General features: G+C 36.1%; 1 protein-coding gene across 3 annotated transcripts in view; it reads right to left on the bottom strand.

Moving 5' to 3' along the window:
- SNX13 (sorting nexin 13) overlaps nt 1–18,537 on the bottom strand; it is a 92,041-nt gene that overhangs the window by 48,045 nt on the left and 25,459 nt on the right. For 2 of the 3 annotated variants that reach the window (XM_084897177.1, XM_084897176.1), the window contains exons 5-9: nt 17,736–17,857; nt 3,321–3,442; nt 3,129–3,230; nt 1,856–1,944; nt 1,064–1,147 (exon numbers count right to left, since the gene is read on the bottom strand). In XM_084897177.1, the coding sequence (XP_084753303.1) occupies nt 1,064–1,147; nt 1,856–1,944; nt 3,129–3,230; nt 3,321–3,442; nt 17,736–17,857 (519 nt within the window). Of the gene's footprint in view, nt 1–1,063; nt 1,148–1,855; nt 1,945–3,128; nt 3,231–3,320; nt 3,443–8,719; nt 8,843–17,735; nt 17,858–18,537 lie in introns of those variants that run through there. The other variant, XM_084897178.1, reaches the window with a different exon arrangement.

An 18,537-nucleotide genomic window follows, 5' to 3' on the forward strand; every position in this document is an offset into this window, starting at 1 on the left:
AAAGGGAGCTATGAAAAGGTAGCAGACATAGGATATACCACCATCATTTTTAATGGCTGCATAGTATTCTACTGTATTAATATGCATAATTTATTAAACTAATCCTCTGTGTGAGACTCTTAAATTGCTTTCAGTTTTTTAGTATTATATGCAATGTTTCCACTAGTGGCCTTAAATGTTGTTGCAAATCTGCTTATCACGATCCTATATAAGAAAGAATAATGCAAATGGTCATCATGCCCTCACCCCGTTAATGGCTCAGACCCTTAACACTGGGGAGGAATGGGGACCAGCCAGACACTAACGAGCTTGTGAGAGAGGAATGGGGATCAGCCAGCACAAATCAGCTTGTGAGAGAGGAATGGAGACGAGCCAGGCTGAGGCCCAGGAGAGAGACAAGCCGCCCACCATGGGATCCTGGGTGCCAGTGGTTGTGCCTGTACCTGTGGCCCAGGAGAGGGACAAACCACCCACCCCACCATCCCAGGGGCCTATGGCTGCGGCCCAGGCAAAGCCACCGCCCACAGTCCCCTGCAGCTGTGGCCAGAGGGAGGGAAGCCTGAGTCCCGGTGCGGGGTGAGGCAGAGGCAGTTGTGGGCAATCAGGCCAGAAGAGGAGGGCAGTGTGGGTGATGGGCCAGCAGAGGAGCAGTTAGGTGTCAATCAGGCCAGCAGGGAGTGGTTAGGTGGCGATCAGATTGGCATGCAGAAGTGGTTAGGGGCAATTAGTCAGGCAGGCAGGTTAGCGACTGGGAGCCAGAGGTCCCAGATTGTGAAAGGGATATCTGACTGCAGGTTTAGATCCGATCCCATAACTAAACAGGCAGTCAGACATCCCCCGAGGGGTCCCAGATTGGAGAAGGACACCCCCCCACACACCCCCACCCCCACCCCACCCCACCCCCCCCGCACGATTTTGTGCACCGGCCACTAGTTGAAAATATAAAGATTATCTCTAGATACATCTTTATTTAATAAATTGTTGCTAATCATCCTAAACTCCAAGTACTATTTCTACATTTAAAAAAACTTTTTGAAAGAGCTGTAATTTAGAAAGTACATACCATCCATATGATATATTGATTAATATAATCAGGATCACTGAGTTGATTTATTAATGGAAGAAGAATTCCTTGTGCAAGGATTTCCTGAACAAAATTTTAAAAAACACAAATTTAATACACTGTTCAAATCAATAGCATCATATAAATTCCCTAACACAACCTGTTACTTAAGAAAAGTACAATACACGTAAAACTAAAACTTGATAACCAACATAAGCTTATATAAACAGATGAGCTAGTTTACCACAGTTAAAATAAATTAAATTGAGATGCAGCTACCTAGATCTACATGGATACATGTCCACAATGACATCTAGAGTTCAATGGAGAAAAGCAAAAAGACAGCTCTAGTATAAATTTTTGTTAATTTTTAAATGGCAAAACACTGCAGTACAAGTATTTATGGATTCCTATATCTATACTTAAAAGAATAATAACAAAGAAGAAAAGGAAAAGATACACACCAATTTCAGAATAGTGATTATCTTCAAGGGAGGAACAGATTAATTATAGTAAAATATTAACACTGTTGACTGAGTAGTTGGTACATAAATGTCTATTCTATTATTCACTATACTAATGGAATGGGGGTTTGTATATTCTTCTGTTTCTAAATTTTAGTTTTAATTTATAATACAGTAAATATTGATACATAAAACCCACATAAAAACAAAGCTCTTTGAGATCTTCAAAATTTTTTTTAAATGTCACAGGGACCTGAGACCAAAACTTCTGGAAACTACTACTCCAAGTTTCTTTACAGCCATTTATTTGATATGAGTTTAAGCTTACCCTGACAAAGTATCGCATGGTCTTGTTCTGGAAATCTCCAGGAGGTAGCAGTAAGTATAATAAGACCTCACACAAATCCCTTAGGAACCCTAGAAAAAAAAGGTAGCTATAATAACATTAGAAAATACTTTATATAAAACACATAAAGGTAAAAATAAGCAGTTTTCTGATTATACTGGCTTATTATTTTAGTAATTAGTACATATCAGTATTCATTAAAAACTTTTCATTCTTCTCAAAATAGTAACTACCCAATAATCAAAATGGTATTTTTAAGTCAGTTACATCCCACTCTGAATCACTGAAAAACTTCAGTTACAAAAAGTGCTTCCCAAACAACTTTTACTCTACCGCACTAATTATGTTTGTATGCTTAAAAATTATTTGCACATTTAAAAATTACCTGTAATTATTTTTTCCAAAAAGAACTTCCACTATTTGGGCAGAAAAAAGAGTATGCTCTTCTAATTTACAGATTTGAGGGCTCATTTACATAAAAGTTCTGCACATCATTATATCTATTTCTTACATTTAACTATTTCATATCAGTGCTAATATAATAGCAATTAAAAACTGAATTGCACAATATATAAAAAGAAAAAAGAGGAAAGGAAAACAAAGTAAAGAAATAAAAATGTTAAGCATTATAAAAATCGAAGAAAACAATTTCCACAACTGGAAATGCTTTTCTGTAGTTGTTACATTCTGACACTTCATAGGAATTTATTATACACTTGATACTATTAATAAAAAAAAGTGCCAACTAGGAAAGACTTCATCATTGCAAATCTAGGGGAAAAAACAACATCCTCAACTAAAGCTTATCTGATCTAACCTTCCAAAAAGAAGACAAGTTCGTTCAACTCTAAAAATTGTATTTAAAATTATTATAAGCATTACCTTAGAAAATATTTTAGGGTACCAGATATATTCTTGAATTAGAAATAATAAATTCAAGGTGAAGATATAATTACTATAGATCAAAAAAGTAAGTTTCAATTACAAAATGTTAATGCTTGTTATATTTTCCAAGAAGACAAGAGAGGTAATCTCGAATTACCATCTTTAACTTTTAAAAGTAAACTTCAAAACAGAAAAAAATTTTGAAATTACTTTTAAGAATTAAAAAAATAAAACAAAGTGAACAGTAACAGTATCTTCACTATGCTACCTGTCCTAAAAAAAATAATTTCGCCCTTCTATTTGTTAACTGGTCTTACTAATTCATCTCTGACAGTAACTGAAAACAAAAGTGTGAAACTGAAAACAAAACCTTCTTCATCTTTGGGAGAAGTGCACACTAGATCACGGCAAACGTCCTTCTCCATTTCAACTTCAACTTCAAAGAAGGTATCCACAAGATCTTCTGCTGTGCCTGCAGAAAGAAAAGAACAACACAAGCTATACTGAATGATAAAAACAAAACAGATTTTAAAATCATAATTTTCAGGAATAAAGATATTACCTGTTACTTGGTCATCTTTCTCTGTTATCTTCTGTTGAGCCTTTCTAAATACTCGTAGGTGTGTGCCAAAATCATCTACAATGCGTGTTGTAAAATAAGGTTGCCAGTCTATTTCTTTTGACCTTATAAAAAACATATTACATAGAAGCATTATGTAAATGCTTTTTAATCAAGAAATATAAATTCATTACAATGACTACTAAAAGACATCATTATCAGAGACTGAATTTATTTATACTGAGGTTTTGTTCATTTAATTACTATTACATCTTAACACTATATCTTTCACTCATAAGACCAAAGGTGTATCAAATCTATTTGACTAAGACATAAGTATTTCATGTGCCAACGCTTAAATATTATAAAATAATCTGTTAATATTTTTTAATAAAATATTTTTTCCAGTTAAATTTGAAATGAATTATATAGATTATATAAAAAGAACTTTTACCATGAATATTTGTACAAAATTATACACACTGAAAATTTTATGAAAATAGAATTTACATGGTATAAGCCATTATATTAGTTCATTTAATCCACAAAAGGATCCTTCTAGCAATCTTAGAAGAAAGTAATCTTTTAAGTTAGAGCTGTAATCTTTCAAAGTTAGAGCTGTTCCCATTTCATGGTACAATATATATAAAACAGTGACATTTTTAAACAAAATAAAATTTACAAAGGTATTTTAAATCCAATTCAATTCTATAACCCATCGCTACAGAGGGGGTATTGACATTTAAAATTATTGAAAAAAAAAAATAGTGAAAATCAAAGAGCAATGCAACTAGCCTACATAATAAAAGAGTAATGTGCAAATTAACCATCACTCCACCACACCCACCAGCCAATCAGAGTGAGTATGCAAATATACCCAACCAAGATGGCTACAGCCACAGAGAGCAGGAGGGAGCCTAGGGTTTTCCAGACAGCAGCAGAAGCCAAGCTTTCTGCCGGCCCTGGCCAGCCTAGGCCTCCACTCAAGGATACAAAATTTCAATAATTGAAGGTAAACAAATCCAAACAGAAATGGCGGCAGCCACAGAGCGAGCAGGAGGCTTGGCTCCGCTCCAGGCTACAAAGTTTCAATTATAGAAGATAAATAAATCCCAGATACCAGGGCCTCTGCTTGGGTCGCCAGGGTGCGTGGCCAGCTTGCAAACCACCACAGGCCCCTCGCTCAGGTTGCTCCATGCCTCAAAGGAACCCCGACCCTGATCCGTGACACCCCTCAGGGCAAACCAGCTGGCCCCCACCCGTGCACCAGGCCTCTATCCTAATAAAAGAGTTATATGCAGACTGACCATCACTCCAACACACAAAATGACTGCCCCCATGTGGTCAAAGACACTGCCCCCATGTGGACAGAAGATGACCATCATAAGATGGCCAGCAGGAGAGGGCAGTTGGGAGGGACCAGGACTGCAAGGGAGAGCAGTTGGAGGCGATCAACCCTGCGAGGGAGGGCAGTTAGGGGTGACCAGGCCGGAGAGGAAGGAAGTTGGGGCAAACAGGCTGGCAGGGGAGCAGTTAGACATCAATCAGGCTGGCATGGGAGTGGTTAGGGGGTGATCAGGCTGGCAGGCAGAAGTGATTATGAGCAATCAGGAAGGCAGGCAGGCAAGCAGTTGGAACCAGTAGTCCTGGATTATGAGAGGGATGTCCAACTGCCCGTTTAGGCCTGATCCCTAAATGGGCAGTTGGACATCCCTCCAGACTGGAGAGGGTGCAGGCTGGGCTGAGGGACACCCCTCCCCCCTACACCCCCCCCTCCCGTCTCCATGCAAAAATTCCGTGCACCGCGCCTCTAGTATAAAAATAATTTTAAATATACATTTTTTACTTTCAATATACAAATATGAGTAGGGTGGAGAGAACAGGAACACAGTATTCTGCATCTCTATCCAAGGTCATTAGTTTCCCTCTTCTTGACATGTTTCCACTGAATACATGAAACCCTAATGTAAATCTCAACTGAAAGGGACTTTCTGGGTTAGAAAGATAAAAACAACAGTAATACATTGCTTTCCACGTACAAATTAGTAAAAATCTACTATCAATTTCTAGTAGTATTTTTAATAATAAAATTTGAAACTATTTTGATGACAGTACTTTCTAAATTTATGGTATATGATAAATATGTAATAAATTTTAAAAATCATCAATTGATGTACTTCTTTGTGTTGATCCACATGTAACTATTAAAAGTTCTTAATATCCATTACTTTTAAGTTATGCCTAAATTCAAAGCTCTTTTCACTTTGTTTAAAATATTTCCCCACATGCTTCCTATTATAATAAAAACAAAAGAATTGTTACACAATGAATCCCATTACCTACACTTCCATTTTATTATTACTTACATGTGAATCTATAATAATAAAAGCATAATATGCTAATTAGATTGGACAAAGCCTGGACTGGGAGGAAAGCCGGTGCCAGCAGCCAGGGGAAGGCCTATTCTTGCAGAAATTTTGTGCATCGGGCCTCTAGTGTAAAAATAAGAGCATATTTTCCATATGTTCAAAAGGATAAGTGAAGTATTCAACCCTACCCTGAAAATATAAAATTTATAGTAGGGTCCTGAAGCTTATATATCTGATAGTATGGGTGCAAAAATTACTCAGATTACTAAGGAATGCAAAGATCAATAAAGTTATAATTTAAGCACACAAACAAAAGCCAAACTATAATGTTTACCACTCTGACCATATATTTTGCATGTCTGTATCTCCATCTCTAACACCAGGATCATCTCCTTGCTTTTAATCGGTCTCCCATGTCCACTCTTGTCTCCCCTCCATTCTATTTTCCATAGAGCAGCCAGTGATCTTTTTAAAATACAAATGTGATAGTATGAAATAAAAGCTTTAAAAACCTTTCAATAGCTCTCCATTGACCTTAGGCCTGAGCACAATACCTTCTCTAAAAATCTTACATACCTGAATACTGCTTACTTCCTTATCATCATCTGCTCCACCCTCTTTCTTCCCTTTTATTCTGCACACAGGCTTTTTTTCTATTTCTCAAACTTAAATATGCCTTTTCTTATATCAGTGCCTCTGGACAAACTACTCCTCTGACAGGTTTGCTCAACCCTGCCCACTCTCCACAAATTCCCCTTCTTTCTCACACATTCAATTGAGAATTCTCACTTATACTTAGCATGTCAAACTCACGGCCCACGAGCTGAATGTGGCCGAGCCAATACAACAGTACGTAAGAAAATTTCATAACTTAATTTTTACAATACCCTATTATACATAATTATTAATAACAAGCTACAAAGTTCGCTAATGACTTGATTACTAAAATCCTGTTGCATTCATTTCCCTATGTGACTATCCGCAGGTTCACAATTTCTCTCCACTAATACTAGCAACCAATATTTTAGCAGCCGATTGCCACGCCATTAGTCTTGGACTGACTTGTTTGGTGCGTGCCACAGGAAATATTTTGCTTTTGGAGAACAAGAAAAATAGGTTTATTTGTGTTACACTTATTAACTTGTGCAGTTATTCAGTGTCTGGTAAGTTAAATGTTGACGAAAAATATTAATTTTTATTAAAATGTTCTATTATTTTATGTTAACGATCATTCATTTATTTCAGCCCTTTGTATTCAGCATATCTCTATCGAAATAAACCCATTAAAATTGAAACCTATTAAAATTGAAGCTTTTGGGTTGTTGTTCTTTGCACCCCACATAGACTTAAACCCTGTGTTAGCCTTTGAGTTTGGCATGCTTGGGTTACAAGCTGCAGTTAAATAACTCAACTGCTAGAAATAAATTCAATTACTGAGATAAAAATCTAGGAAAGTCAGGAACTTTGTTTTATTCTGTGTTCATTTTATTCACAATGGTATCCCTGATGGCTAAGTAATGAGTTGAACATTGGGAGGTACTCAATACATATTGATTTATTGATCCCTCTTTCAGGGTCAGATTCCTCTTTTCAGGGTCAGGTACTTGAAAAATAGCACAAGACACATACAACAGTTGCTTCTTTATTCCTCACAGTTCTGAAATAGAACATCAACTGAGCTTTTTTTGCCTCTCTAAATCCCTAAGCTACTTCATGCTAATGCCTAAAAAGGACAATGAATGTCCCAAATATGTAGGCTGCGACTAAGCTGATATAAATTACTTCACTGATTCTATTTTAAGCAGTGTACAGCTTAATATCCACAAACACACACACACACACACACACACACACACAAAAAAAAAAAAAAAAAAAAAAAAAAACAAAACCTCCAAACCCAACCAATTTATGTAAAAAGCACTGGACATGTACACACACATATATGTATACACACACACACACACACACACACACACACACACACACACAGTAAAGGGAAAACTGGTAACTGGTATATACTTGTAAATCAAAATACTTGATCAAGAGAGGGAGTTATGAATACATTTCATTTAACTTCAATCATTAAAACTTTCAACATTAGGCTAAGACCTTTTATCTGAATAATGTTTTGCTTAGTGATATAAATGTAGTCTTTGACATGGATAAATCATTCCCACACTACAAAAGTTATGCTTTTCTTTTAAGTGGCATGAGAACTAAAGACATTTGTGAACAAATCTGAATCCTTCAAAAGAGTCCTTCAAAACTCGTAACCAATAATTCATAGTTGTCTTTTGCACACCTAATTCAACTGCAATCTATCTAGCAACTAACTATGAGTAAAATTCCAAAACGAGTGACTAGTTTTCATATGGATTACCTTGCCATACTCCTATGCCTTCCATCTGGGCAGGAGTAAATTATATGATTATAATATAGGTTCAGAAGCAAATACAACTTTCTTTTTTTAATACGCTTATCTTTCGCCTCTAAGTCATGAATGTGCAGCTTGCACCACAGATCAATTGTATCAAATTTTCCTTCTTTCTCCGACATTTACTTGACAATTCTCACTTATACTTAATCTAAAGCATTAATCCCGCCCGTCAGCCTTTGTTGACCCTCTCCCTAAAATACATAAACCAGGCATCACATAACTGACTTTGATAAGCTTAAAACTCAAAAGATGGGAACAGAAGTGGACAGAAGTACTAGAAAGTGGTCTATTAGCCTAGCTTTATTGCTAGGGATATAAGTCAGTATATCCTACAAAGAGAATGAAGAATATTGGCTAACTAAATGTAAGTTAAAAGAATGATAGTAGTATATATAGAATTGGTACTATTCCAAAAATAGATTAAAAGTTCATTGACTATAATCATACACAGAAATAAGAGGTTAACCAAGTAATATGTTGTAATTTAAATAGGATTAAATAATATGCAGTATTTAATCGGAGAAAGAAACAGTATAGGAATGAGGAAAAGAGATGGAATGAACATGGTATATGGAAGAGTCATTGTGTAGACTTGCCTGACTAGAGAAGTGGGTGACCGTTTGGCAGTAAAGGCAATCTTCACATTCTTGGCACAATACTTTCCTGGAAAAGGCCCTTTTGTCAAAATGATAAAAGTAAATACTGATTTTCCCATAGAAACAATCCTATTTTAAACCATGTTCCTAATGCCACATATTTTTTCACAGAAATGACTATTATGACCTAATTTTATTTAGTTAAGAATGTCACAGTACACTATTTGCTGAACAGTGTGTGTGTATGTGTGAGTGTGACAGACTACATATATATATATATATATATATATATATATATATATATATATACATACATATAGATACACACACATATAAAGATTTATTTAAAGTTACATCAATCAATAAAGGACAATATAATAACCAATCACATAAAATTAAAATAGTATGTACTAATTTCCCATATAAAGTTTTCTTATGTAGAAAAATCAGATTATTTTTTTAAAATATCATTAATGTAGGCAAATTCAGTTTTTTGACAAGTATTTTTGAGGAAATGTTGATAAAAGTTTAATTCCACTAAAGGATTTTTGAATCAACTGACCTAAAGGCATGCTTCATGGAAAGCAGTGGCCTATCTATGAAAGAAGAAATTTCTTCCTCTTTGAGCCATGGAATCAGGCAGTAACTTCCCCTCATAATAATTCTCTATAAGAAAGTATATACATAAACCTAAAAAATAAGTAAAATACATAAACTTTTGTTTCCATCCTTCTAGAGTACTTGAGAAACTACTTTGTTACAATGTCAAAAGCGCAACCTGAAACTGAATAAGTCAAATTTAAAGGCACAGAATTATAAGCTTGCTGCTAAATTAAAAGAATATCCTTTCTTCCAGCCTCAATTCACTCATAAATACTACCATAAATACTAGAGTACCTTTGTTTTCCTTTTAAAATCTGTAAGGATTTAGCTATGAAATAAACTGATTTTTTCACAACACTGTAAAGTATATGATAGTCTAACCACTGTGCTGTATACCTGAAACTAATACAAAATAACAGTGAATAGAAAATAGAGCTGAAGACTATTTTTATTTAATTTTTTATTGTTTTAAAATATATTTTTATTGATTTCAGAGAGGAGGGAAGAGGGAGAGATAGAAACATCAATTGGCTGCCTTCTGAATGAGCCATACTGGGAATTGAGCTCATAACCCTGGCATGTGCCCTTACCTAGAATCGAACCATGACCTCCTGGTCCATAGGTGAATGCTCAACCACCGACCCATATTGGTTGGGCTATATTTTTGTTTTCTAGATGAAAGTACCAAAGCCATGTTCCCACAAAATAAGTATACAGGAGTAGAAGTTTTGTTGTATCACTGACAATGAGTTTTTGAACTACTTTCAACTTATGCAACCAAATCACATAGTAGTTATATGTCATCAAAATTTAGTTGTTCGATTCAAGTCAAGGCCATGTATCTTGGTTGCAGGCACAGCCCCAGTAGGGAGTGTACAGGAGGCAGCTGATCGGTGTTTTTCTCTCATCAATGTTTCTAAGTCTCTATCCCTCTCCCTTCCTCTCTGTAAAAAAATCAAAATATATTTTTAAAATATTAGATTAATGCTGTTAAGAAGTTTAATAAAGATTTTTTAGTAAATTTTTCTTGATAAATGAAACATTTCCAGGCCTAACAGTGAAATATATTAAATTAACATGGAAGTCATAAATGGGAATTTAATCAACAAAAATTTATTATATATTCATTATTCCATCACAATCAAAACACTATATTAAGCATTAGTTTCAAGATCATTTCCTAAAGAAATGGATAGAGGCTTCCTAGTCCAAACATGTCATCTAGAGCTGAAAAATAATTATTCTCATGTTTATATCTTCATAGAACATAAAAATCAGAGAAACAGGAACATCATTTTTTTTAAAGTCATCTTAAGATATATTTATATTTATTGCTAATTTCCAAATGTTTCTAATAAAAGCCCATTTTACAGAATGTAATTTTCTTTAGGTTTTCTACATCAGTTATAATAAATCATAAATACACAATCCGAGATTACTGTTAATATTTTAGTGTACTTACTTTTAGTCTCTTTGCCATGCATACAGTTATAACTTTTTAGAGCTGAAATCATATAGTATACACTATTTTGTATTATTTTCATTCTAATATACTTCCTATTTGTTTAATAATGCTTCTTGAGTGTTTTAATGGCTGCAAAATTATCTAGTCCAAAGGTCAGCAAACTTTTTCTCTAAAGAGCCAAAGAGCAACTATTTTAGGTTTTGCAAGCCACATCATCTCAGCAACAAGAGTCAACTCTGCCATTTATAATAACAAAAGCGTGCTATGTTAATTAAACTGGTCATCCTTCTGGATGATCTTCCAGACGAAGCCAGGGCTGCGAGGGAAGCGAGGGTCCCGGGTGCCAGAGGGAAGCCGGTGCAGGCAGCTGGGGGAAGGAAGGCCTGCTCTTGCACAAATTTTGGGCACCAGGCCTCTAGATATTGTATAAAACAGCTATGGACAAAGAGCAAACATAGAGTATGAGTGTTCAATAAAACTACTTACAAAAAAAGGCAGCAGTATACTCAATAATAAAATAATTTGAAAATGGAGAAAAGTCATGACTGATAGTGGATATAGGTCCTATGAATAGGCATTCTCTAAAGAAGATATACAGGTGACTAATAAGCACAAGATAAAATGCTCAAAACCATTTGCTGTCATGGAAATACAAATAAAAACTATAATGAATTACACGCAGTAGGAGGGCTAAAATAAAAGAGACAGAAAATAGCAAGTGTAGATGAAGATAAAGAGAAATTATTGTTGGTGGGAATGTAACACACTTTGAAGAACAGTTTGTAGTTTCTCAAAAGGTTAAACAGAGTTACCAAATGACCCAGAAACTCCACTCATAGGTATACTACCAAGAAAAATGTAAACATATGGCCATACAAAAACTTGTGCACAAATGCTCATAGTACTAGCATATCTCATAATGTTCCCAAAAGGTGGGGGGAAAAAACTGAAAAGCCCACCAAGTGATGAACAGATAAACAAAATACGATATATCCATGCAATAAACTGTTGTTCTTAAGAATGGCTACTAAAATATGCTACAACATGGATAAAGCTTGAAAGCACTATGTTAAGTGAAAGAAGACAATTCATATAAAAAGTCCAAAATAGGCAAAGCCACAGACATAAGATGTAGATCAGTGGTTGCCTAGAACCAGAAGCTTTGGAGAAATGGGGAAGGGTCTGGTAGTGGATAAAGGTCATTGAAATGCTCTCAAATGTGATGAAGGTTGCACAACTTTGTGAATACACGGATTTTTTCAATAAATACATAGTTGACCCTCCATATCCTTGGGTTTCTCATCGATGATTCCAAGGGCCAAATATATGCACTGTTCCAGGCAAAAGGCAGTGAGAAAAATGGCAAAACTCTCAGAACACGCCCCCGTCACCCCAGAAACAATGCTACAATCACTGCCATGGCCATGGATCTCGGGAGCGCCATCACCTCCACTCTTCTCCCCCAGGGAAAAACCCTTCAGGATGGAACACAGCGGCATGAGAATATATCTTCTTTCTGCTAATCTTAGGTTAAGGGGAATAAAAATGGATGGAGTTATTGTAGTGGCCACTTTTCACTTTTAACATGTTTAACACCCTGCCTGTTTTATCTTCAGGACAGAAAGTATAGTGTCAGTCACCGGTGACTGACTGGGCACTTAACGTGTTAAGAGCAATAAAGTTCCTTATTCATTTGTAGCTCCTTACCATTTCTACTACCTAATCGTATGCCCCTTCACAGAACTTTGCTCATACTATGTCTCTTTTCTAACATTTCCTTTATCCCTCTCTGTCTCAATATATTCATTCTTGAAGACCAGTTTTGACTTCAGTCCACATGAGGTCTTCATCAGTTACTCTGGTCCACTCTCTCTCTAGATGAAAATTTGCTCTCAGTACCATACAAATGATGACTTTATTTTTCTCCATTACATGTACCTTAATTTTGTCTCCCCACAAAAACAAACAAACAAAAAATAATGCAAGCTAAGATAAAGTTAAATAATCTTTATATATATAACCTTTGAGCATAAAATAGTAACCAAGATAGCCCTGGCTGAGTGGTTAAATTGGTTGGAGTATTGAACCATACACCAAAAAAGGTTGCAGGTTCAATTCCCAGTCAGGTCAGGGCACATACCTAGGTTGAAGTTTGATTCTCTCATCAGGGCACATTTGGGAGGCAACCAATTGCTGTCTCTCTCTTTCTCCCCCTTCCTTCCTCTCTCTCTAAAAGGCAAAGGTGAAATATCCTTAGATAAGGATTAGCAACAACAAAAAAGTGCTCTAGCCCTGGCCAGTTTGGTTCAGTGGATAGAGCATCAGCCTGTGGACTGAAAAGTCCCAGGTTCGATTTTAGTCGAGGGTATGTACCTTGGTTGCAGGCACATCACCAGTGGGGAGCGTGTAGAAGGCATCTGATAGATGTTTCTCTCTCATTGATGTTTCTAACTCTCTATCCTTCTCCCTTCTTCTCTGTAAAAAATCAATAAAGTATATATATATTTTAAAAGTATTCTAGAATTGTCTTCTTCCTCAAACTGCTACTAGAATAACAGGTGCTGTATTAATGCTAGCTTAAAATATCATCATTCCAAAGTACTATTTCAAATGTGATGTCATTTAGTCCTAACAATTTGATAAATATTTATGGGTGATCATCAGATTCAAATAATTTATGTGTTTTGCCTATTCAAAGCTATTGAGCTTAAAAAATAATAGAGCTAAATCTCACAATCAAGACTTTAAACTTTAAGTATGTCTTCTTCCTGTTATGTCTCAAAATTAGCATTTCAATTTATGATGATATTCTATAATTGTTTCTCCAAGGTGATGAATAAATATAAACACTAGGTTCTAAATTTTTTCTAAGTATAAGCCCTTTTTAAAAATGAAATCTATGGAAGTACTCAATAGGGGGGGTAAAAGTTTTGCATATATTTTCAGGCCTTCCTGAGTCCCTGGTTAATAACCCTATACAAGATTATTACGTGAAGGATAGGGGTGATAATTTATGCTCTTGTCATATGCTTCACAATGCATAGCAGAAAGCACAGAACAAAATTAATAAATATTGGAATGATTGTAAAAAGTCTATTTTCTTGATATTGACATTCACAACAGTCAAGAGTTTCTATTAAGATGTACATATTAGCAGTAATAATAATAAAAAAATGATGAAAAGACAAATGATAGACAAAAATAAAGTAATTCGGCCCAATCGGTGTGGCTCAGTGGCTGAGCGGTACCTATGAACCAGCAGGTCACAGTTCAATTCCTGGTCAGAGCACATGCCTGTGTTTCAGTCTCATTTCCCAGTAGGGGGCGTGCAGGAAGCAGCTAAACAATGATTCTCACTCATCACTGATGTTTCTCTCTCTCTTCCTCCCTTCCTCTCTGAAATAAAAATATATTACAAAAAATAAAATCATTCAGAGAGAAGGCACAAACACCTGCTGAGCCTTAGTGTATGCTAGGAGCTTTACTTCATATTATTTTTAGCCTGAAAATAGCCTCTAAAGTAGTTATTATCAGTCTTTAGAAGACAAAACCAAGAATTAAAAGAAGCTGATTAATTTGCCCAAAGCTTAAGGACAATGAAAAAGCAAAGAGATAAATCAGATCAATCTAGGATGGAAAAAATCTGGCTCATAGCCTGTCATCACCCCAATATTTAACTTAATAGCATAGACTGCTATAGAAGGGGGGAAGAGTTCAAAGTTCTTTCCATGAATAATTTGCTATATTTTAATATATTCTTAGGCAGTCAGTCACAAGAATAATGAACTCTTCTTGTTTCCACCCTTTCCAAGAAAAATCATTAGGATGCTGTTACTACAGAAAGCAGTAACATTTTCTAGTGTTACATATCCTATCTAATAAAAGAGTAATATGCAAAGTAACCATCACTCCACTACACCCACAAGCCACGCCCACCAGTCATTCAGGATCAACTATGCAAATTAACCCAACCAAGATGGCTATGGCCAAGGAGCTAGCAGAAGGCATGGGATTCCTAGGCAATGGAGGAAGCCAAGTTTTCCACACACCCTGGCGGGCCCAGGCCTCCATTCAAGGATACAGAATTTCAATTAAATAAATCCCAACAAAAATGGCGGCAGCCACAGAGTTGGAAAAAGCAGGTGGCTTGAGTTGCCCTCAGCAATGGAGGAAGCCAAGCTCCCACAGCCTGGCCTGCATTGGCCTCCACTACAAAGTTTCAACTATAGAAGATAAAAAAATCCCAACAAAAATGGCTGTGGCCAAGGAGCAAGCAGGAGGGTTGGCTCTGCTTAGGGCTACAAAGTTTCAATTATAGAAGATAAATAAATCCCAGATACCAGAACCTCCGCTTGAGTTGCCAGGGGGCATGGATGGCCTGCAAGGCCCCTCACTCAGGCTGCCCCACACCCCAAGGGAACCCCCACCCTGATCCAGGACACCCTACAGGGCAAACCAGCTGGCCCCCAACCCCACATATGCACTAGGCCTCTATCCGATCGAATAAAAGAGTAATATGCAAATTGACCATCACTCCAACACACAACATGGCTGCCCCCAAGTGGACACAATATGGCTGCCACAAGATGGCCAGCATGGGAAGGCAGTTGGGAGAGACCAGGCCTGCAAAGGAGGGCAGTTGGGGGTGATCAAGCCTGCAGGGGAGGGCAGTTGGGGGGAACCAGGCCAACAAAGGAGGGAAGTTGGGGGCAACCAGGCCTGCATGGGAGGGCAATTAGGGGTGACCAGGTTTGCAGAGGAGGGCAGTTAGGGGCAAAACAGGTTGGCAGGGGAGCAGTTTGGCATCAATCAGTTTGTCAGGGAAGTATTTAGGGGGTGATCAGGCTGGCAGGCAGAAGCAGTTAGGGGCAATCAGGAAGGCAGGCAGGCAAGCAGTTGGGAGTCAGCAGTCCTGGATTGTGAGAGGGATGTCCCAGATTGGAGAGGGTCCAGGCTGGACTGAGGGACAGCCCCCCCCCTTCGCCCCCATGCAAGAATTTTGTGCACTGGGCCTCTAGTCTGTAATAATAAAAGCATAATATGGTAATTAGACCGGACGTCCTTCTGGATAACCTTCCGGATGAAGCCAGGGCTGTGAGGGAAGCCTGGGTCCCGGGTGCCTGAGGAAGCTGATAACCACAGCCTGGGGAAGGAAGGCCTACTCTTACACAAATTTCATGCATTGGGCCTCTAGTATAAAATAAAGGAGATCAAACCAAATTTCTGACCTTCTTTGATTATTTTTTTCTGTGTTCCACAATGAGTCTACACTCATATTTACAGCTGGCTACTTTGCAAATGTTTGTTGTTAAATATGAGAGACATTCAAACCTATCTCAACAAGTAAGTTTATTGTTCAAGCCATAAATCTTATAGCAGGCCTCCCCAAATGACCTAAAATTGAGGAATTAACCTCCCATTCTCAGCCTCAGAATCAACTGAGTTACAGAGGAAAAGTCTTAAGAGAGCAGATGAGCTAGAAATATCTCTATATGCAGAGTGTGTTTTAGAGCAAATGAGGCCTGACACGTTACTGGAGGCAAAAATGACAATACTGAAGCTGTCCTACTTTGGGCACATCATGAGAAGACAGAGTTCTTTGGAAAAGATAATAATGCTAGGAAAAAGAGAAGGCAATAGGAAAAAGGAAGACCAAATATGAGATGGTTTGACTGCATAAAAGAAGGTATGAGTCTACAGGAGCTGAGCTGGGCTGTTGAGGACAGGACATTGTGGATTTCACTCATTAACAGCGTTCCCAAAAGTCAGAGCCCACTCAAAGGTAAGGCAGCTTATATACAATTAACAGAGGTAAAAATACAGTAAGAGTTCTAGGGGAAAAAAATATCCAAGATTCTCAAAAGTACAAGAATGTATTTCAAGAATCTAAGTGAGAAAAAAGAGGGATTGGCTAGAAAATAACACTTTCAGACTTGAGTGTACTCATGGCCATGATATGCTGCCTAAGGCCTGATGATCTAGGTTAGTAAGAAAATCTTTATCTGTACTGATAAGCAAAAGCTTTGATTAAAAAAAAAAAAAAAAAAAAAAAGACTGTAAACTCAGAAAAACAAATACTTTTTTCAAAAATAAATAATTTCTGGGTATTAAATGGGCCCTCAAAAAAATAAAGTATAAGAATATAAACCAAAATATTCTGTTATATGAATATACAAGTGGCTGTTTCTTAAAGCAAAATCACCAAAATACACTTCTCTCCTATAAACAAATAATAAACTGAATAGTCTCCACTAGCTTATTCTCTTTTGGTTTCTTCTTTCTCTAAGAGTACCTCTATTAGGTATATGCCAAAAGTAAGAGAAATTAATTTTCTCAGCACTCAAATAAAACAGAGTATCTGGGTAAGGAGGAATAAATTATCAATAAAGGGGTTTGAAACATTATTGGACCCCAAGGAAGAAATAAACCTAGAGACTAAGAGAATAGGGCTTAATCAAAATAAACATTCTGTAAATATAAAGATTAAATTTAAAGGTTTTCAGGGTTCTAATTCTATAATCCAAGTTATCTATAACCTACTGTTCTACTTACCTTTTAATACAGTGGACCCTTAAACAACATGGGTTTGAATTGCACAAGCCTACTTATATGCAGATTTTTAAAAAAATCTGTACAGTACTAATAATATATTTTCTCTGTATTATTTTCTTAATTACATTTCTCTTCTATAGTTTTATTGTAAAAATATAGTATATAATATATGTAAAAAACAAAATATGTGTGAACTGACAGCTTGTTATTGGTAAGGCTTACAGGTTGGTGTAGTCAAGTTACATGTGAATTTTCAACTGTGCAGGTGTCAGCATGCCTAATCCCCAAGTTATTCAAGGGTCAACTATAATTAATTTTCCCATCCCACTTAAGTTATTTCGCTATTGGTACGAACAATATAAAAATTTCAGCAAAAATACAATGCAGTGACCTTACCTAGTAGCAAACTGAATGAGTGCATTTTGAAGAGTCTGTCTAATTTCAAGAAGAAAAGATTCATCATCACTTAGTGTATAATACCAATATTGGACATAATCCCTCAAGGAAAACTGGATAACCTAAAACAAGAATATTGGGGGGAAAATACAACTATTTAGGATTTTAAAAATAACACTGGCAAACTAAAGGATTATCTGCCGATTGGTAATTATTCTCTATATATAATACTAAATTGTGGTGGTGAATAACTGCTTTTATTTTAAAAGCATCAATATGCAAAAAACCATTTCAAAAAATTTTAAATTATTTTAGTATCCCAATTCATAAGCTGCCCAAGTTTTTTTTTTTTTTTTTTAATTACCTATCTATGGCCAAGCCCACTCTAAATCCACAAAGTCAGTGCCTGCAAAAAAAGTAAACTTTCAATGTTATAATGAAGAGTTTTAATCAGTTTGATTTAATAAGATGCAAAGTAATACCAATGGACCCTAATTCTCTAAAATAGCTCCACAATTTTCCCAAGATTATATCTTCAGATTCCTTTCAGTCAAATTCTAAAAAAATGACATAGTTCACTTAATTCTAATACCTTCTACACTGCCAGCAGTATTAAGTTAGTCACTAAATAGCACATAATACAACTTAATGTATAATGTTTTTGTAATTCAGATAAACTAAACATGGGTTTATCTATAAAATCTTAGAATTTTAAAGTACTCATTACTTATAATAATCATATAATTTAAAAAATCAATGAAAAATATTTGGGGGAAGAATATTTTTAATTCTAATTTATTTA

Source organism: Pipistrellus hanaki (assembly GCF_964339955.1).
Source record: "Pipistrellus hanaki genome assembly, chromosome: 10".
Lineage (NCBI taxonomy): Eukaryota > Metazoa > Chordata > Mammalia > Chiroptera > Vespertilionidae > Pipistrellus > Pipistrellus hanaki.